Source organism: Sodiomyces alcalophilus (assembly GCF_042370955.1).
Source record: "Sodiomyces alcalophilus JCM 7366 unplaced genomic scaffold ACRALscaffold_6, whole genome shotgun sequence".
Taxonomy (NCBI): Eukaryota; Fungi; Ascomycota; class Sordariomycetes; order Glomerellales; family Plectosphaerellaceae; genus Sodiomyces; species Sodiomyces alcalophilus.
This window is the reverse complement of record NW_027263537.1, coordinates 1,412,240-1,431,810: the sequence shown is the minus strand read 5'-3', so window position 1 is coordinate 1,431,810 and position 19,571 is coordinate 1,412,240. Positions and strand designations below refer to the sequence as shown.

General features: G+C 53.5%; 8 protein-coding genes across 8 annotated transcripts; 3 read left to right on the top strand and 5 right to left on the bottom strand.

Annotated features, from left to right (window-relative positions):
- Window positions 1–430: 430 nt before the first annotated feature.
- On the bottom strand, window positions 431–2,249 carry ACRALDRAFT_1081429 (uncharacterized protein). Its single transcript, XM_071019160.1, has 4 exons — window positions 2,015–2,249; window positions 1,255–1,922; window positions 813–1,175; window positions 431–736 (listed from the first exon to the last, which is right to left on the bottom strand). Exons 1-4 carry the CDS (start codon window positions 2,187–2,189, stop codon window positions 695–697), a joined length of 1,248 nt encoding a protein of 415 aa, XP_070873391.1. The 5' UTR covers window positions 2,190–2,249; the 3' UTR covers window positions 431–694.
- Window positions 2,245–3,995, top strand: ACRALDRAFT_1093393 (uncharacterized protein; the record flags this gene model as incomplete). The annotated part of the gene is made up of 9 exons (XM_071019668.1): window positions 2,245–2,287; window positions 2,326–2,418; window positions 2,450–2,498; window positions 2,568–2,597; window positions 2,631–2,698; window positions 2,802–2,833; window positions 2,873–2,920; window positions 2,976–2,998; window positions 3,096–3,995. The coding sequence occupies 9 exons, from the start codon at window positions 2,245–2,247 to the stop codon at window positions 3,283–3,285; spliced, it is 576 nt and encodes a 191-aa protein (XP_070873390.1). The 3' UTR covers window positions 3,286–3,995.
- Window positions 3,310–4,700, bottom strand: ACRALDRAFT_1032301 (uncharacterized protein; the record flags this gene model as incomplete). The annotated part of the gene is made up of 4 exons (XM_071014922.1): window positions 3,310–4,063; window positions 4,133–4,259; window positions 4,331–4,572; window positions 4,663–4,700. The coding sequence occupies 4 exons, from the start codon at window positions 4,698–4,700 to the stop codon at window positions 3,310–3,312; spliced, it is 1,161 nt and encodes a 386-aa protein (XP_070873389.1).
- Window positions 4,701–5,433: 733 nt separating this feature from the next.
- ACRALDRAFT_1042014 (uncharacterized protein) lies at window positions 5,434–7,227 on the top strand. The gene is made up of 3 exons (XM_071015238.1): window positions 5,434–6,325; window positions 6,409–6,658; window positions 6,762–7,227. The coding sequence occupies exons 1-3, from the start codon at window positions 6,032–6,034 to the stop codon at window positions 6,887–6,889; spliced, it is 672 nt and encodes a 223-aa protein (XP_070873388.1). The 5' UTR covers window positions 5,434–6,031; the 3' UTR covers window positions 6,890–7,227.
- A 216-nt stretch (window positions 7,228–7,443) lies between these two features.
- ACRALDRAFT_1049790 (uncharacterized protein) lies at window positions 7,444–11,245 on the top strand. The gene is made up of 8 exons (XM_071015615.1): window positions 7,444–7,910; window positions 7,975–8,060; window positions 8,161–8,253; window positions 8,309–8,803; window positions 8,920–9,485; window positions 9,571–9,843; window positions 9,897–9,986; window positions 10,050–11,245. The coding sequence occupies exons 1-8, from the start codon at window positions 7,580–7,582 to the stop codon at window positions 10,909–10,911; spliced, it is 2,796 nt and encodes a 931-aa protein (XP_070873387.1). The 5' UTR covers window positions 7,444–7,579; the 3' UTR covers window positions 10,912–11,245.
- Window positions 11,246–11,373: 128 nt separating this feature from the next.
- On the bottom strand, window positions 11,374–13,057 carry ACRALDRAFT_1070169 (carbohydrate-binding module family 18 protein; the record flags this gene model as incomplete). The annotated part of the gene is made up of 3 exons (XM_071017740.1): window positions 11,374–12,442; window positions 12,559–12,796; window positions 12,868–13,057. The coding sequence occupies 3 exons, from the start codon at window positions 13,055–13,057 to the stop codon at window positions 11,374–11,376; spliced, it is 1,497 nt and encodes a 498-aa protein (XP_070873386.1).
- A 1,584-nt stretch (window positions 13,058–14,641) lies between these two features.
- Window positions 14,642–16,111, bottom strand: ACRALDRAFT_1042008 (uncharacterized protein). The gene is made up of 4 exons (XM_071015237.1): window positions 15,952–16,111; window positions 15,532–15,759; window positions 15,321–15,379; window positions 14,642–15,212 (listed from the first exon to the last, which is right to left on the bottom strand). The coding sequence occupies exons 1-4, from the start codon at window positions 15,952–15,954 to the stop codon at window positions 15,188–15,190; spliced, it is 315 nt and encodes a 104-aa protein (XP_070873385.1). The 5' UTR covers window positions 15,955–16,111; the 3' UTR covers window positions 14,642–15,187.
- Window positions 16,112–16,315: 204 nt separating this feature from the next.
- Window positions 16,316–19,570, bottom strand: ACRALDRAFT_1081426 (uncharacterized protein). Its single transcript, XM_071019159.1, has 4 exons — window positions 19,437–19,570; window positions 19,060–19,349; window positions 17,458–18,793; window positions 16,316–17,384 (listed from the first exon to the last, which is right to left on the bottom strand). Exons 1-4 carry the CDS (start codon window positions 19,489–19,491, stop codon window positions 16,600–16,602), a joined length of 2,466 nt encoding a protein of 821 aa, XP_070873384.1. The 5' UTR covers window positions 19,492–19,570; the 3' UTR covers window positions 16,316–16,599.
- Window position 19,571: the final 1 nt, after the last annotated feature.

Here is a 19,571-nt window from a genome sequence, read left to right as displayed (position 1 = left end):
GCCGGTAGTTCTGTCCAGAAGCAGGCCTTCTCCCTGGCCATACTGGTGGGTTGCGATTCTACCTGACACCTCGTTGGCGCTGTTGGGCGCCTCCCGGCCATGGCTCGTTTCACATCCACCAGTCGCCCGCCAGTCATGTCGTGTCGACATGCTGAGAATCGTCCCCTGCGCCGAGGATGTGACCTGCCTTGGGGCGGCATATATCGCCGATGATTCAATGTTCTCGTTGGTCCTGTCCATCATTTCCGGGTGACGTCGGTGTGTTTTCTTGGGATAGATCGCCGCCGTTGCCGCGCGGTAAAGGAAGCCTTACGAATCGCGCGAACCAGCGACTGGCTACGGCGGAGGAACTTCCTGCAAGTCTCCACATGGGGAATCGCGGAAGGCAGCGGCAGCGGCGGCGAGCGGGGTATTCAAGTTGGCTGTCGGGCATCAACGGAAGTAGACTTTTTGAGCTTCACCCTAGACACAACACTACATTGGCCGTACTGTATCCATCCCATCCTAGGTATGTCATGTTATGATATTGACATTTATCATTTATACCCACCTTCCAATTACCTTCTATCTTTTATCGGATAAGCGTAAGATGCACTGTAATCTACAATAATAGCCCCATCTACTCTCGGGGCAATTCTATCGACAGTCTCTAACCCGCCCTACAACACGCAGAAGATTTTCGAGATAACGTCCGTTATACATCCCCCAGCTTTCGTAGCTGTTCGCCATACCATAGCTGCAGACGGTCAGCATGCACAGCTGGGTTAAAAGAGAAAAAAAGGAGGGGGGATGCCAAAGAGGCATGCACTCACCGACTCAGTCCCGGCACCAACCATATGCAGGCCGAGCAAATTCAAGTACCACGGCGCCTGGATGGTCCTCGTAAACAGCTTGGCATCATCCTCGGCAACCTCCGCGTTCAGGATGGTGTTGGCTGGCGCTGCTGGGTTGAGCACCGCCGGCCTGGCGAGACCGATCAAGTCGCAGTCGCCTTCCGCGACCGCAGCCTCCATGCCACTGCGCGTCCGGAAACCGCCCGTGACCATCATGGGAACGTCCGAAAACTCGCGCCGGACAGCCTTTGCAAAGTCCAGGAAGAATGCCTCGCGTGCCTTTGTCCTTTCGGACTTTTGCTTCGGTTCGGCATCTTCCTTTGTCTCATAACCTCGAACCGTCTGTATGCGGTCAGCAATCGAGAGGCAAAAATACACTGAGCCGCCTCTGGGGTGCAGAGTGAAATGGAGATCTACTTACCACAGAATCCTCATAGGAGCCGCCGCTGACTTCAATGAAATCGACCCCCGCAGCGGCGATCAGCCTCAGCTGCTCAATGGAACCGGCCACATCGGTGGAGGACTGATGGTCCACCGAGTTCAACTTGATCCCGACACAGAAAGTGCTGGGCACCGCCTCCCGCACGGCACGGATGACGTCGACCACGAACTTGGCCCGGGCGCCAGGCGACCCACCGTATGCGTCCGTTCGCTTGTTGGATCTCTCGGAGAGGAACTGCGCCAGCAAGTAGCCGTGCGCCCCGTGGAGCTCAACGCCGGCGAATCCTGCGTCGGCCGCAAGTCGTGCCGCCTCGGCGAACCTGCCGATCACGTACTGGATGTCGTTGATGGTCATCTCCTTCGGCGTGCCGAATGCGAGCGCATTCACGGCCGTCGCTATCAGGCCTCGGCCGAGCCGCAACGGTATCGCGCTCGGTGCAAGGGTCTTATCGAAGAAGCCTCGTTTGCCAGAACCAACAGGGGATTGTCTCCCAGGGTGGTTCAGCTGGACGATGCCGGGGCTGCCGTTTTTTTGGATCGTCTCTGCCCATTTTTTCCATGCTGCGAGCATCTTCTCGCGCCCAAGCGTCTCGTCCACCACCACATCCCCTGGCAAGCCGATGTATCTTGCATCCACCTGAACATTTGCTATGCGTTACCCGTTAGTCGTCCAGAACTTTTTTTTTTCTTCTTCTTTTTCTGTTTTCCCCCGAGAGGTGGAAAACCCGTTCCATACATACATGTCATGATCATGCCCCAATCGCCGTCGGCCCATTGTCCGTACGCCGCCATCAGCTTCTCGTTTGGCAACCCGTCGGGGACCATATTCTCTGCCATGGCGGCTTTCCCTAACCGATTCGGCAGTACAAGACCGCACTTAAGGGTCAACGGTTTCCCGAGTATTGACTGTGACATTGTTGAAGTTTCGTTTTTTGTTGTAAATACGGTATTTCTCTCGCAGGACCTCAAAATGGTTTACGATGAATCTCAGACCTGGCGCCGCAACTATTTAAGTGTTTTATGTACCAGGTATTACTGTGGAACTGCGGAGTTTGGGCCACTCCGAAACCACGATCTGGATTTGTCATGACCCAGATGAAAGATCTTTGCGGACCTTGGCAATTCTTTTCTCAGAGATCCATTCGTGACTGCGATCTGTGAGCCACTGTCACTAGCTTCAGGGTCTACAACGCACTACGGGCAACATGCACCAGAGCTACACTAGTGCACCGTAAAACAACTTGACAATTGAGCAACTAACGATATATTCTGAAACCAGCCAATGATTATGAGCTACTGTAACGTTGTTAACAAGACAACTCTGTGCACGGTACGTGTACAGATATTCGCTACCAGTAGGGGCAGGTCGAAAGTGACGTCACGTCATCGCCAAGCCATTACTCGAGTACCGCACCAGATTTATGGTGTGGTTATGACATGACAAGGGCCCTCGCCGCAGCGTTTACAGTGTAACGACAGCCGTAATAACACAATAGCTAAGGATACTCCGTAGAATCCTCATGATAGCGGAAGTAACCTTCAACGGGAAGCCTGTTATTGTAAGAACTTATTCGTAGGTATAATGCTCGTGTACATAGATGGACATTTTTAAGCCAAATCACGTCCAATACTATCCCCACTTCCCCGTACCCACCCACTAATACTAATCATATACCGTCTTTGTAAGCAACATCGAGACAGCGTACCAATCACGAAACACCAACGTGTCACCAAGAGGCTCGAATGTTAAAAAAAACCCATCGTTTATTGGCTGGTTTCTGATAATATGGAGAAAATTGGAGCACTGAACCATTAGCTCAGAGAGGGATTTTGTTGCCCGCATAGGTCCGCTGAATCATCCGCGTGTATTACCAATCCATTTCCCTCAACACCAGAAACGATGCGATTTGAGAAGCAACCCTATCATATACTCACTGAGCCTAGACCTACAACGTACGATATGAGAGAACGAAATACAGCCGCCCTTCCGCTTAATGCCAATACAGAATAATGAGTTCCTTAACCTTGTGGGAGGCTACACCCTCCTATCCGACATCCGTTGCCGTTCCTTCTCCCGCAGGTCCTGTAGACAAGGCGCATGAAATATCTCGCCTGTCCATGTCCGTCGCAGAGTCCCAGCAGCGACGGCTAGCCACAGCAGACACACCGAAAGCGAGAATATCATGCCCATAACCCGGAAGAAGAGGCTATCCAGTGTCTCCGCCAAGATACCGGTACATGTCGCCAGAACTCCGAGCGGGAATGTGAGTCCCCACCAGCCCACGTTGAACGGGAACCGTCGCAGTGCCGCCAGGCTCAATATTGCGAACGAGAGCCACACAACCCCGAAACCCCACATACACAGCGCCAAGAAGGTGCCTAGCACATGAAGGATCTCCCCGCCGTGCATCCAGGGACCCGCGCCTGGGGCAGCGGTCAGCGATGTTGTAGACCGAGGAAATAATTTCAGCGCAACTACGCCAAAATGCTGGATCGCGAACCCGCCCTGGCCCAGGGGTCCTAGAGGGAGGAAGACGGAGACGATGATCCCACGCGGAGGGAGGCCGTGCACAGTCAAGCGGTGGAGATACAATGCCAGCACGAGCCCGGCGAAGCCTTGGCCGATGCCCCAGAGTATATAACACGTGATGAGCGTCGTGATGGCGTGGGACCTGGAGGGTAGGGCGTTGGCGACCACGCTTCCTTCGGCAGCCGCGACGATCAGCGGTATAATGGGGAAGAGGTAGTTGGCCGTCACCTTATCTAAGCTGGGCTTCTGGCGACGGAAGCTGAGTGGGCGTCAGCACGTCAGTTTTTGCTCTCAGACAAGACGGGCGGCATGGAAAGGTGAAACTCACATCATGAATAGGACCGTGATGCACGTTGCCGCTGAGAGAACGACATCGAACCACCAGAAAGCCCAGGCGAGGTAAATGAGCCAGTCGCCCCAGTGTGAGCAGACAGAGACCATCATGTCAATGATAGCTGAAAACACCCACGTCAGCGAACTTTTTCGTTCCCCATATTTGGGCCTCGAATGGCAGATCGGTATTCACTCGCAAAGCCCATGGGAAAGCACCCTAAAGGGAGCGACTCCTCATGATTCCCTAGCATGGCAGTCCAGAGTTTGGGATATAGGGTGTAGCGCATGACCGACATGAGGGTGATGACAATGAAGAGGGCGATGTTCAGGACGAAGAAGGCGATGGCCACGCCATGCGATATCCACCGCGCATTGTATGGCAAGGTACGCAAAAGGATGGAGACGATGCCCGTCCCCATGACCACGGCGAACCATCTACAGTCTTGTCATCAGCGGCTGAGCTGTTACGCTGCTCCATTCCCCCAACAGCTTTATCATGTGATAGGGGGCTGCTGGGACACGTACGACGGGGTAAAGTTCCTGACAATCCTGCGCCAGCCCATCTCATCCCTTGGGATGCTGACGCAGTTTCCATTTTGCGTTCCTGGTACACTGCAGGAATGTGTTTCTCTTGACATGACGGCACGGCTCGGGTCGTCCCTGCGGCAGGTGCCCCTTGAAACAACGTCTTCTTCAAACGGGCTTGGAATGCAGTCTGCGATGAAGTGACGGATCATCTACGACTAGGTAAGAGTACATGGCATACCGTGGGCCCCCGTTAAAGCCTGGTAAGTAGATTTACAAGATCAAATGCTTTGAAACTAATGAGCTCCGTATGGCTCTGCAAAGGGCTCAAACCATGACAAGTTTTGACTTCCCAAGACTTTGAATTTGTGCCTGGCGAGTGTCACTCAACATCGAGCGCTTATAGGCGCGCAACAGTGTAGCGAAACATGAATACCCAGGGGAAACTTATTCACAAAATACGACGGTGCAAATTTCATTCTAAATTCTATTGCATTCCATGAGGCTGTGGTGACTTCATTCCAAGGCTTACTAATATGCTCCCTCCTGATTCCGAGCAGATGGTTAGCACAGATTCAATCCCGATCCCTACGTCAGACTGGACCCACTATATAGTGGATCCAAAGACAGTTCCGCCAGGTACGAGGTACAACGTACATTCCAGATGGGGGAAATCAAATAACAGGGCAGGTAACCCTTGCTAGAATATATATTTCTCAAGGTACATATAAGTCTAAATCTTGAATAAACTTACTGGATTTTAGTCTGTTTCACGAACAGCCTGTCAAACTCACATCTCCCGGTGAACGTACTGTAAAAGCGCCGCGCCGGACCTCCTGCTTTTTCAACCACTCAGGTAACGCAAAAGACCAAACCAGTGGTTTCCGAGCGCCTATCAGCGGCTGTTGCCCATTCTCGTACCAGTTACGCCTAATTTTCTCGCTCGACAAGGACCCCTTGACGGTACCACCTACTTTCTCTAAAGCACGAGAACACCCTTCACCGCATCTCCTCTGGCCCAACGTTTTGAACCTGTCAGCAGAGCCGCCCCACTTCCAGTCTTTTCCGCGCCGAGTCCAGTATCGTTTCGCAGTCGTCGTGCCGAGTCTCGGATCATCTTGTCTTCCGTGTCCTTACTGCAAATCAGGCGACGTCAGCCGAAACATCTAATGCCAGGTCTCCTGACCACTTAGCATCCGACGTGACAACCGAGCAGTATAAACCCGTCCCAACCCGAACCCCACACCCAGACGACGAACAGCCAACATCCCATCATCACCAGCATCAACTCTGTTGCACACATACACATCCCCATCAAGCCGCTACCCATCATCGGCATTTGACATCGGCATCGATAATAGAAATAGACATGGCCATCAGCACAGTCGAGACAGTAACGTCGACGTTTGAGCGTTTCTTTCCGTCGAAGCTCCGTCTTTCGAAACAAGGGCCTAATCGGTTCGATGAACTTGTGCAGGCCCTGAAGTTGGCGTTAGGTCCGTCGTCGGGCCTCGATTCGGATGACGTCGACATCGAATACCTGACTTCTGTGATGCGAGACTACCACTCGGCCGAGTCGGAGTGGTCAAGATTCGCCTTCGCCGACGCCAGCAGAGGGTACACTCGTAACCTCGTTGACGACGGCAACGGAAAGAGTAATCTGGTGAGTCAAGCCGCTATGACAGCAACTTTCTCCTCCTTGCCGATGTAGAAGACGATGTGTCCCTAACCATTGTATGATCATAGCTTGTCCTTGTGTGGACGCCTGGCAAGGGCAGTCCTATCCATGACCACGGCAACGCCCACTGCCTGATGAAGATACTCAAGGGGAACCTGACTGAGGTTCGATATGCCTTCCCCGAAGAAGGCCAAGAGAAGCCGATGAAAGTGATATCTCGCAAGACACATAAAGAAAACGACCAGGCGTACATGGCCGACGAACTCGGGGTCCATAAGATCGTGAATGAGGGCGACAGCTTTGCCGTATCCCTGCACCGTGAGTCCTATATCATTCCCTTTGCTCGGCGTGGCCCGTCTGCTTCGTCGACTTCCCCAAGTCTGGAGAGTACCGGTTCAAAGGCTGACCTGACACTGGCCAGTATATACCCCACCCAACGTTGCGAAAAGCGGCTGCAACATCTTCGATGCGAAAACTGGCAAGCGTAGCCATGTGTCGCAGTGCGGCTACTATTCAGCCCATGGCATCCGGCAGCCCAACGCTGCGTAGGAGGCGCATTATCGGTCTTTTCTCTCCAATAATATTCAATGACGGCGTTGATGTGGCTTGGTTCTGTATGTTATTAAGTAGTCTGTTTCGTTTTGGAAACCTGTGTCCCCGGGCCTTGAACACAATGTCAGCGAGCCCGGTTGGTCGGATATATGGCGTTAATAGCAATGTGGGCGAGTGTTTGGCAACGCTGGCTGAGCTCAACCTCGCCAAGCTTCCACATTTGCTTCATGGGTATTTCCTGATATAGAGAACACGGCGAATATAGGGTTCAATCCTTTGAAAAGCCATGACATGACGTTGCATGAGGAGAAGAGCCGCGTGCGAGCACCCGTCCCTACCTATTCTTAAAAGCAGAGCTCAGTAGCAATCCCAAGGTCACGTGAAATGTCGTGATTTGGAGAATGGCGTTCATTGGCCCAGGTGTGGGCCTGTGATCAATCGACGAATAGATTAAAGTCACGTGATGTACCGCACTTTCGCTTATTTCCGAAAATGACCCCTGGCCCTGGTCCCTGTTGCAGAGCTGCAAGCTTATCGTGGTGCAGTGAATCCACATCGCGAATGACAGATGCGTGTCTCGCGTTTGGGATCACCTACTACCACTTTAGGTACCGTAGCATTGGGAAGTTTTGACATTCCTCCACTCAGCGTCCAGAGAAGGATTCGTGCAGCAGCCGCCTGCACAAGATGGCACTATCCAAACGCGCCTACGTCGACTTGACGGGATATGATGACCATGACCGAGGTGCTGCCCCTGTGCCCAAGCGGCTTGCTTCCTCGTCTGGTTATGGAAGCTCGACGTACCCCGGACCATCGTCGGTCGGGTATGGAGTCGATTCGAGACCTTCCTATCCCGGTACGAGTCAACGGGCTGTCACCGGACCTGCCGTCATTCCTCGACGCCCAGGCCAGAAAGAGGACGTGGATTCGCTCTTTACCCGGGGCTGGGACGACCTGGAAGTTATTGACTTGACCCAGGATGTCGATCCGGGCCCGAAAGTATTCTACGGCTCACTGGGTATGACTCTACTAGAAGTACATGATGCGACACAAAGAATCCAAAACTGACTGTGATGGCTCAGAGACTCAGATTGCTGGCGTTAGATTTTACAACGGCTATGCTTCGCCAGGCGAGCTTGTTCTCTTGGAAAGGGAGCCCACAAACCCGGTAAATCCTTTCTTTGTTCTTGTTTTTGGACAAGACTCTTTGCTGCTTTGGGGGTTCCGGTGGCTTCCTTTCCCATACCCGCTGACGTGGAAGATGGTAGTACGATCCAAATGCCATCAGCGTCAGGAACGTCTTCAATATCCAGATGGGGCACCTGCCGCGCCATCTGGCCACCAGGCTGGCTCCTTATATTGTTGGTATTCCCGTCCCATCTTGCCACTCCGCACTTGCTCACACATCCACCGCAGGATCGGGGTGATATTTCCCTAGAGGGAGTCTTGACTGGCGAAAAGGACTTTTACAACTGCCCCATCAAGCTAAATTTGTACGGGCCCAGCAACCGGTACTCTAGAATCTCTGTGGAGGACGCCCTAAAAAGGGATCGACTTCTCCCCCATACCGAGATTCAGCGGGTCAAGGCTGAGGCAGAACGGGCCAAGGCCGCGGCAGAACGGGCAAAAGCTGAGGCAGATTGGGCAAGGGCTGGGGCAGAAGCCCGGAAGGCTTTGCAAGCGCCACAGAGTGCCATCGGACTGGCAGGCAGCTCGACGAACCTGAATTTCGAACAGCTGCAACAATACGGCATTTCCATGTCCGATTTGTTGGAGCTTGCTGAAGCCGTTGAGCTCCCCCGCCGAGGCGCTATCAAATCCCTTGCTATGAGTGAGAAGGAGCTAGAAAAATTACCCATGGCGGACCAGCCCGAGAAGATGAGGGCGCAACTTCTCCCCTACCAACGACAGGTATGTCAATCATGTCACCTCCTTTCCGTTTGACGACAGCCCAGATGGTAGTCGGGGTTCCGAGTTTTCACTGCGAAAACAACTTGTGTGGATGCAGCATTGACAACTCTACCCAGGGCTTGGCATGGATGGTGTCGAAAGAAAACCCACAGCACCCGAAAAAGGACTCAGAAGACACTGTTCAGCTGTGGAAATGGCATGCGGGAGGACGTGGAATGGTCAACATTGCGACAAATCACTTCACCCCTGGCCCGGCCAAACTGCTATCCGGCGGCATCCTGGCAGACGATATGGGCCTGGGAAAGACAATTCAGATCATCAGCCTGATTGTAAACACTGCCGGATCGGGTCCGACCCTGATTGTTGCGCCCGTAGGCGTCATGAGCAATTGGGAGCAACAGATTAAGAGACACGTCACCAGGGAACATCTCCCGAGCGTGATCGTGTACCACATGTCCGCTGGACCGTTGACGAAAAACCTGGGACAATACGACGTTGTAATCACCAGCTATGGCAAGTTGACAAGAGAGAAGGACACGCGCAGCGGCCCTTTAATGTCCGTCAAATGGAGACGCGTGGTGCTGGACGAGGGCCATATGATCCGGAACGCGAAGACGAACATGGCTAAAGCGGCGTGTCAGCTGACCGCCACGTCCCGTTGGGTGCTAACCGGGACTCCTATGTGAGTTTTGTTTTTCCCTTTTCTTCCCTTGCCCAGCAGGGGCTTGAATGAGGGTCTCAGTACATCGGCTAACCCACAGACCCAGAGTCAACACCGCCAAAGACCTGCAGTCGATGCTGGCATTCCTCCACATGACTGGAGGCATTGAGAAGCCGCTGGTCTTTAACAGCATCATAGGCCGGCCCTTGACCCACGGCGACCCGATGGCAGAGGCTCTGCTCCAGAACATCATGGGCGATCTTTGTCTTCGACGGCACAAGGAGATGAAGTTTGTGGATTTGAAACTTCCTCCCAAGACCGAATATGTGCATCGTATTACCTTCAGGCCCGATGAGAGGGCTCGGTACGAGACGTTGCTGTAAGAGATGCCACTGCCAAAGCAAGTGGGTGACCAAAACTAACTGAAGGTAGCGACGAGGCCAAAGGCATGTTGACCAAGTTCAGCAACCGCCAAATCCAGTTCTCGGGCGTCCTAGAGCGTTTGCTGCGTCTCCGCCAAATGTAAGTGACGTTTGTCCCACCCTTGGGGAGACAATGAGTCTGTTCATCTGACAAGTATTATAGGTGTAATCATTGGACACTTTGTCGGAAGAAGTTTGACGAGCTTGTGGAGCAACTTGGCGGTGAAGAGGTCGTCGCTCTGGATAACAAGAACAGAGCGATCCTGCAGGAAGCCCTCCAAGTCTTCATCGAAACGCAGGAAGACTGTCCCATTTGCTTCGAGCCTCTCGGTTCCCCGATCATCACACACTGCAAGCATGTGTACTGCCGGGCATGCATCCTGCGCGTCATTTCGGTTCAGCGAAAATGCCCCATGTGTCGCAACGAGCTCGGCGAGGAAAACTTGATTGAACCTGCTCCCGAAATGAGTGAGGAAGACGCAGATTTCGACGCAGACAATAAGAGCTCCAAAACTGAGGCGCTCCTCAAGATCCTGGAGGCGACTTGCAAAGATCCGAAATCCAAGGTGGTCGTCTTCTCGCAATGGACTTCGTTTCTCAACATTGTCCAGGCCCAAATAACCGAGGCGGGCTACAAGTTTACTCGTATCGATGGGACTATGAAGACGGAGCAGCGAGACGCGGCCATTACGGCTCTCGACGAAGACCCGGAGACCAGGATCATGCTAGCCAGCTTGGCGGTCTGCAGCGTCGGGCTCAACCTCGTGGCGGCGGACACGGTCATCCTGGCCGACAGCTGGTGGGCGCCGGCCATCGAGGATCAGGCGGTGGATCGGGTTCATCGACTGGGCCAGACACGGCCGACTAGGATCTGGAGGCTCGTTATGGAGGATTCCGTTGAGGAGCGCGTCCTGGATGTCCAGGCCACGAAGCGAGAGCTCGTTGGAAAGGCGTTCCAGGAGAAAGTTAAAGGGAAGAAGACGCAAGTCACTCGGGTAGATGATGTTCGCAGGCTTTTATCTTGAGCTTGAGGTTCAGGCGTTCCGGGGTAATTAAAGGGGAATAAAGGAAAGAAAAGAAAGGGGGTTGGGTTGGTGTTGCTTTGGCTTCTCTATGGGACCAACACCCCTTCATGGTAATACTTTAATGCTGGCTCACTCTTGGCTTTAGACATACATCTACTCTGAAGCACGCCGTATGTAGAGAGCGCATGGCCTTGCAACAGACTGCGGACACGACGAAACAACACTCATGGGGTCGCGTGGATTGTCCATGGACGGACGAGGAACAGACCAGGGGTGAATGCGAGATGACAAGAATCATCAAATAGAACCAGTTAAACTTGCAAGCGAAACGGATGTGACTTATCTTGTTGTGTTTCTTATCAACCGTGCAGGAAGATGAAATGCCTCCCGAAATTCAGTCATGGGAAATCACATCATACGACGATTCCTTGAAAACGAGCGTACTTTTTTTATTCATCAAGCTTAGTGTTTGACTCGCCCGGAGTTGCGGCGACAGAGACCAAAGCCAGACTGGCAGCCGCAGCCGCAGTGGCGGGTACGCAGGCCACATCGGCCCCGGGACGAGCAGCAGTCGCCGAAGCTGCTGCCGATACAAGTGTAGCCCGTGGTTCCGCCGCAGGTACCGTCAGGGGAGACAACCAAGCGTGGACCGTCGTCACCGACATCCTTCCCGTCCTCGTATTCGCCGGGCCGTGGGGTTGCAGAGGCGCGAGGGGAGGAGGCGCTGCTCCTGGAAGTCGAGGCGCTCCGTGGCGAGTCCACGGGTGTTTCGCCCCCTTCCGCTTCCTCGTTGTGAGAACCCTCGCCAGCCCCGAAGCCCGGAGCCGAACCCCAGTGGGAGTCAAAGGCGCCAGCGCCCTTGTTCACGGCTGCCGGGATGCGGCCAGGAGGGTCAGGACCAATCTCATTAAAGTATACCTCGGGGGGACCCTCGAAGTTACCTGCGTCACAGCGGTCTTGGATTGCGTGGCAGAGCAACCTGTTCCACTGGTCGCAATTCTTGACGCCGGTGGCCGGGGCGGGATTGTAACAGGCGTTGCCCTGCGCAAAACATTCCTCCACGGCGGCCCAGCACCCCGAGCTGTCTGAGTAGGGCTCGATGGGGCGGCCACACCAGTTTCCGTTCTTGAGGAGGCAGTCGGAGGGGATGGCGCCGTCGATGGCCGACAACGACGAGGACGAGCGGGACATTTCGGAAGCCGCGGCGTTGGAGCTGGCACTCGGGGAATAGGGCTCGGGGCCAGGGATGACGTACGGGAACTCCGGGCTGTAGATGTTGAAGTTGTTGCCTGGCTCTGAACCGTCGAGGTAGCCTGGGATGCTGACTTGGTACTGGGATGGGATGTCAAGGGAGCCCCTGGGTCCGTTTTCGATGTAGATTTGGGCGCATCCGAGGTAATACTCGGGGATGCCCTGGTTGTAGGCTTGGTGTAGGGCAACGAGCTCGGGACGGACTAGGTAGTAGCCAGCAGGGAGGCCTGAGGGCAGCTCGACGGAGAGCAATCCGCGGTTATTGATGAGTTTTTCGGTGCTATGGATACGTCAGTTCAGTCGAACCAACAAGACAAAACAAAATGCAAATAAATGGGGGAACAAAAAGGAGTAAGAAAGGTAGTAGCAACATAAGATGAATACAGGGAACCATACCACCAGAGACCCTCGTCTTCGTCGTAACCCTCGTGCCATATCTTGAACCAGCCAGGGCCAGCGGCACGGTCGGCCAATATGTCGGACACGGGCTTGACATAGACAGAACAAGGACCGCGGTGTGAAGGATCGATAGAACCGGGTTCGCGGGCGTCAGGCCAAATACGGAATTCAAAAGTGAGTGTGGCACCGGCGGAAGAAGGGCAGGTAAAGTTGGCCCCTGAGGTGCCGTCAAATCCTATTCGACGATTAGTAGCCCGGGACTCGTGTATGTTGGACTGAAAAGGGGCAGAGGGCTTGAGATAGTACCGCATGCCATGTCATCGCTGGTCACGTCGGTGATGGGATCGGTAGAGGGCCGCGAATCCAGGGGCACTCGGATACAGGTGCTGTCGCCCTGGGATTGTCCATTGATGTAGAATCGGGACAGGATGGTGTGACCGAAAGTAACGGGAGTGAGGACGAGCGCCAGGCTCGAAGCAAAGGTGGTGGATTTCATGCCAGTACAAAAGAAAGAAGGATTGCAGTTTGTTGTCGTCTTTCGTAGGTCGAGACGGTAAATCTCGTTGTCAAGAAATCAAGTTAGACCAAGCGAGTGGTTTGAAAATAAGGCCCTGGAACACTGGATTCAAGGGAATAGAGAAACTGTTCAACAGGTGGCTTGTCCTGCATTCACATAACTCAAGTAGACGAACAGGCAATAGGAAGAAAGAAAAGTCGAAAGAAGGGCAGGTCTCCCAAGCCGAGCGAGAGTGGGCAGTCAGACAAAGAGATCGAAGGGCGTCAAGCTGACCTTGAGAGAAAAGGAAAGTCAAGAATGAACGTCAAGAACTGAAGGGGTGATGGCACATGGAAGGTCGGTAATCCAAAGATCAACGGCCAACCAAGCCCACCTTTATATATCCAGTCATTGTGTGCCGGCACATCTTCGTCTTTCGACTCGTTCGAAGTCCTGGGTGCTCAGAGCGGACGAGGTCCAGTCGTTACCCATACATCGATATCCTCGCGCCTCGACTACTGGACGAGTTACGACTGTGTTCCGTGCCAAGTTGGTAAAGAAGGGTCGCACAAGGCGTTATTCCCCGAGTCGATCATAATGGACGTTTACGGCACTCGACATGGGGTAGCGGTCTTTGATACTCTGACAACGCATCTTACCGTGGAGGGGGGAGGGGAGCAGTATAAAGGCATACTGTTCCTATTACGCCGGGCCAGTCGTGATTATCCTCATTTTCGCTATAGGACGCAGAGGAGACCTGGAAGGGTCGAAGGACGAGGTTCCGTAGGGCCAAGGGGCGGTTAGCTCAGTGTCAGTCGTCCTCGACCCCGATTCCAAGTCGTCCGGGATGAGAGTGCATTTGGCATGAAAGTAGTCCAACGCACGATAGGATGAAACGGACCAGGCCAGCGGACAGGTCTTGGGTGATCGCGTGGTGCAAACGCCATGGTTCAGGGGTCCATGCAGCGGAAAGGAGTCAATTCGATGGTGCGCGTATGATGTGTCCGTGGTTGGATGAAAGATGCATGATTGTCTTTATCTGCAACGTGCCATTCCCGACTCGGCTCCTTGTTTGGGTAACAACCGGGAAGCCATCTGGGGGAACCGAGCCCCGTTGCTCAAATATGGGGAAGTCGGAGGGTCACTTTCGGGACGGTCAATAGCCATCTAAAGATATCTCGGGTCGACGTTGCTGTCTAATGGGAAGACCACAAGTAGTAAGATGAACTAGTCTCGTCTTGCTCGGCGACTTGGTATAACAAGGGGGGTATCCGAACGAGCTATAAGAGAGTCATCCGTCCTAGAGTAAGATGAGAGCTCAGGGGGCGGACGACAGAGGCACGAAAAGGAACAATAAACTTGCCACATGCTGTGAGCAGGTCTCTTCTTTTTCGTCGTCATCCAGTCGTGTCTCATCAAATCAAGATCTCAAATCGAGCTTCACTTCAACCGGGATGGAGGCGTCTAATAGGCGACAATGACCAACAGGACGTGAGCCATTACCCGTCTTAGTGTATCGGTCGGAAGCTCGTGTAACCGATTCTCTGCGCTGCGCTAGACGTTACTCAGGGTTGATTTTTCAAGGATCAGCTTATTGGCGGGATACAGCTGACCAAAGGCGCCGATATTGATCGTCAGTCCTATGATTCTTTATGCCGTGCTGGCTCTCGGCGCATGTTATATTGGTCCGTCCCATCCTTAAGCCTTGTCCGAGAGGCCGCCAAAGACAAACAAGAACGAGATGAGCTGGATATCCATCTGCCAATGCGTCAAAATCGAAATCAGAGAGCCGAGCTAGTCCACAAGGAACATCACACAGCAGACTCGGACAAACAATGAAAGAGAGCGGGGATTACATATATTCACGGGACCGAAACTCCATCCTACACGAACTGCCCCGATAGAATGACCGAGGTAAATCGCTGATCGACCGAACTGACCAGAACACCATGGCCAAACATACAGCCGTACAATTGTTACACCGGTCTATGCCGGAATTAAATGACAACCACCTCTCTTTGCGGACATATCTCCTGGTCTCCGACTCTGCTTCGAATTGAGATGTATTTCCTTGAAATTTCCTTTTGGTACACAGTATAGTACACTTGCGCTCAGCCGTTGGGGTATCTTTTACTCGTTGATCTTGGCCAGGATCCTGTAGAAATGAAATAAGTTATCTGTACAGAACACATACAGCGAAGCCAACATGCTAGGCAAGTGCGATGGCGGGATACAGAGAAAAGGGGATCATGCGGGAACTTACTCGCTATCCCGGAAGAGGTGGTACTCCTCTTCGCCAACCTTGACGGGAGAACCGCCGTACTATCTCGTATGTTAGCCATCCATCATCTTGTCACTATGTCGCGCAAGGTAGGAAATGACGCTAGAGAATGAGTCGTCCACAGGGCAATAGGACCAGCAATGGAAAGAAAACATGACGAAGATAAGGGGGAAATAGAAGAAAAAAAACATACCTGAGGAATCAGGACGCGGTCACCAGTGTTAACGCCCATCGGTAGCCGCTTGCCGTCCTTGTCAACGGCACCAGGGCCGACAGCGAGGACGCGGCCCTCATTGAGCTCCTTGACGCTCGACTCGGGCAGGAAAATTCCACTGGCCGTCTTGGCCTCGGCCTTGACGCGCTGGACCAGAACGCGGTCCAGGAGGGGGACGAGGGAGCGGATCGAGCGGATGGAAGTGGCCTGTACCCGTTGAAGGTCAGTTGTCGTGTCGCTTTCCTTTATCTTCTTCTCACATGAAGCCTTGACAATCCATAGAAGCTACTTGGGGAAAAAAAAAGTTGCTCTACAGGCTCTGGGCCTGCGGAAGGGGAAGGGAAAAAAACAGGCATGTGCGAGCTCCATGGAAACAATGATTGGGATGAATGGACTCACCATTGTGACGGATGAATGTGATTAAGTGGTGTGTTGGTAAATGGTCGCACGAGAAGACACGAGAGAGAATGTGAAGGAGAGAATGTGGTTGACGGAGGAAAGATTTTGAGGTTCAGGGAACGAGCTTTCTGGGGGTTTGAAGCTATTCGAGCTGGTTTCTAAGAGCTTCCAGAATATCCATCGGCCCAGCAATTTTTTTGGCCCGAGCGGCCAGCTATTTTTCCGAGGTCCGGTCATGCGCATTGATTACAAAGGCCAGGTACCAAGTACCTATGTACAGGTATCACTGGCGTCTGACCAACCGCCGACAACAAAACGGTCTTCAAAACGGTCTTCTCACCTCGTACACCTATTATCTTGATGATTGATGCATTGATATTTGTTCTAGACTTCGTGAAATCCAGGACTGACCAAACCACTGGCCTAAAAAGGTCGCCGTGAGTTGAAAGAAATAAACCGCTGTAATCTACCAGGCTCGACATTTTGTTTTGCCGCAAGGCGTAAGCCGTCCCGCCCACTCTATATAAACCAAGTAACACCGTTGTCCCACCATACCGTTTTGAATCCACTCGTCTGGTACGAGCAAAATACCAACAACGCCATCCCCTTGTCTAAAAGAACATGTAAAAAAGAGAACAAAAACAGGCCTCATTTCTTGGCTGGCTTGTCAGCCGGTGTAGGAGATTCGAGGATATGTGTGTGTCCCTCTGCCAGCTTCACCTCTCCTCCTGGCCCAAATTGTTGACAAATCTCGCTGTTAGCGACCCAAGCGTCCTGTACAATCTCCGGCATCTTGGCTCGCTCCTTGGGATCGATCGTGAGCATGCGTCCAATGACGTAGCGGCTCTCCCTTGGCAGCAGCCGCAAGACTCTCCAAGGCCCTCTGACGACTTCCTTCTTTTCCGGTCCAGGAGGGTTGGATGATGTTGTCGCACTCGCACTCGTACTCGCACTCCTTCGTTCCTGGCCTGATGGTTTCGGCAAACTTGCGCTCTCTCTCTTCTTCTCCTCGGAAATCCCGTTGGGCTCCTCCTGGGGAGAGGCCCCGCTCTTGGCCTCGGGCTTAGTCTCGTTCTTGTCGCCGACTCCTGTCTGGGATGCATGCCGGGAATGACGACCGCCCGACTGTTTCTCTTCTCGCTTCTTCGCAGAACTTCCGTCTTCCGCAGGAATGAAATCCCTAGGTACTAGGCTCGAAATATCGCTTGTCGAGTAGGACGGAATGGTAAGCTTCTTGGGATCGTGGCCCGGCGTGGGTTCCGCGGCAAACATTCTGAACGAGTTATCCGTCATTTTCGGTACCTTCCACGGAAACCTACGGAGCGAAAGACAGCAGAATATGATGGCCAATGACCATATATCGACCGCCTCCGCGTCGTACGGTTCTCCGCTTAGTACCTCCGGTGCTAAGTAGGGGTCTGAACCGACAATGCCTAAGCAGGGGGGAAGAGGAGGGACGGTCAGCAACATAAACCTCGTGGGAGGGAACCAGAATGCGAGACATACCTGTGGCTCGGATGCGTCCTGTCTCAAATGGGTATCGGTAGACGTGAGCGCTACCGAAATCAATAATCTTCATGATACCCTTGTCGCTCACAACCACATTGTCGAGCTTCAAGTCCCGGTGCGCCAGGCCCATGCTGTGGAGGTACGTCACACCATTGAGAATTTGTAGGAAGCAACAAGTGATCTCAGCCCTGGACATCTTCCCCGTCATAACAATCGCGAAGAGATCGTACGGCGCATACTCCATCACTTGATACCAGGTGTCCTTTTCCTGAATAATGTCCAGTGTCTCAATGATGTTGCCGTGATGAAGCGTCGAGCCGACGCAGAACTCGGCCGTCAGCCGCTTGACATATCGTCTCGAGGATTCGTATTGCCCTTTCTGATTGAATTCCTTGACGGCGAAGACAACGCCATCCTCGTGCCGTTTCATCAGCGTGACCTTGCCGCCAGCGCCCGAGCCCAGAACCTTCCCTAGCTTGCCATATTTTGCACTCAAGCCATGATCGTCTCCAAAGGGATTCGGCGTCGTCCTTGAAGACCCGCTAACACGACTGGGACGTGGCGACACCTCTGATTTGTCTCGCCTCGACCTGGACTGACCGCTTCTTTTGAAGAACCTCTTGAGATCGGCGAACGAGCTCTGTCTGCTGTGGCCGCCAGACGACTCCTTATCTTGAGATTCGTCTGTGCCAGTCCGCCGAGATCCAAAAATACTCGAGGGGCGCTTGTCTGGTTTCAACGACAGACTCGTGGTTGAGCTGGAAGGAGAGCCCTGACTGAGCGGTCTCTTGTTTAGATTAAACTGAAACCTAGGCTCGATCGACCGGCGGTCCACATAGGGTCGCCGAGGCTCACGCTTGTTGGCAGCGTATGGGTCGTTGATATCTCCCTGGGGCGTGATGGGTTTCGAGTAGAACTGGGCGGCGCGTGATGGACTCGATTCGCGAGATACAGGGGTGGAGCCGGGTCCAATGTCGAAAAGTCCCCTCCGATGCGGCCGACGACCCGACTCTCCTGATATCCTCGACATGGCGGGGTTCCGGTCACTGGACGCTGAACGAGGGGTGCCCCTGTTTGCATACGGAGGGGAAGACTGGTTGTCGGATTTTGATGTTTGCGGCGTGATGGTGGGAGGCTCAAGACCTGCTGCGGCCGCCTTCCCGGGACTGTGGTGGCGCACCACCACCTTGGGTTCGGACTCATGGGAGTGGTGCGCAGCGGCAGGGCTCAGGGGCGGGGACTGCATCTGCTGCGCTGGCATGAGATGTGGCGATCCACGACTGGGCGTCGGCAGGCGACTGGATGACGCGGAGTCGTCTTCACGGGATGGGACCTGTGCAATTGCCCACGTTAGCAATCATGAGGTCGCGCGCAGTTGATGAATTGATCTTGTAAGACTCTGTGCCCACGGGAGGAAGGGGTGCCGATGGTAAGATGCAAGCTCAGAAGTAATGGCAACGACTTTGACAAGCAGTAGCCGAAGGACATCGTGGTACGCCTTATACATGAAGTTTGGCGACGTGAACTTGAGGGCGCCGAGTTTGTTCGGCCGAGTGCTCGCGAAAAAGAAAGCCTAATTCCAAAAGGACCGTGACATACCCTGGTTGCGGGCAAGGAGTAAGGATCGAAAGCGAATCTGCTAAGTCGTCCAACTTGGAGTTCGGACGAACGGAGAGACTTAGACAGCTCTTTAAGCTTATCTTGCATTGCCTCGTCGATGGCATCTCCAGCATGATCATTGGAGTGAGTATTCGTATCGGCAGCTATCGGGACCGGCGCAGGAGATATCTCTTCGACGGTCGTGGCAAAGCGGACGGCGGGGTTGGCATCGCTAGGCCCGGGTGTTTTGTCATCTTTTTGGCCGAGAGACTCGGGAATGCTAGGGGTTTCTGCTAGATTTTGCCTGTCAGAAAACGGTGACACAGAGACCCAAGCGGGGTTGCCAGTCGTGCACTCGGACGAAGCGGAAAGCTTACCTGGATCTTGGGTTTCCTGTTCCTGCGGAACCCCATTAGGGCCTGGCGTGGCCATGGTTGCTTGAGCGGAATTTGAGTTCTAGTGGCGGTATAGACACTGCGGTCAAGGGAGTAGAAAAGGAGTGTATTCGTCGT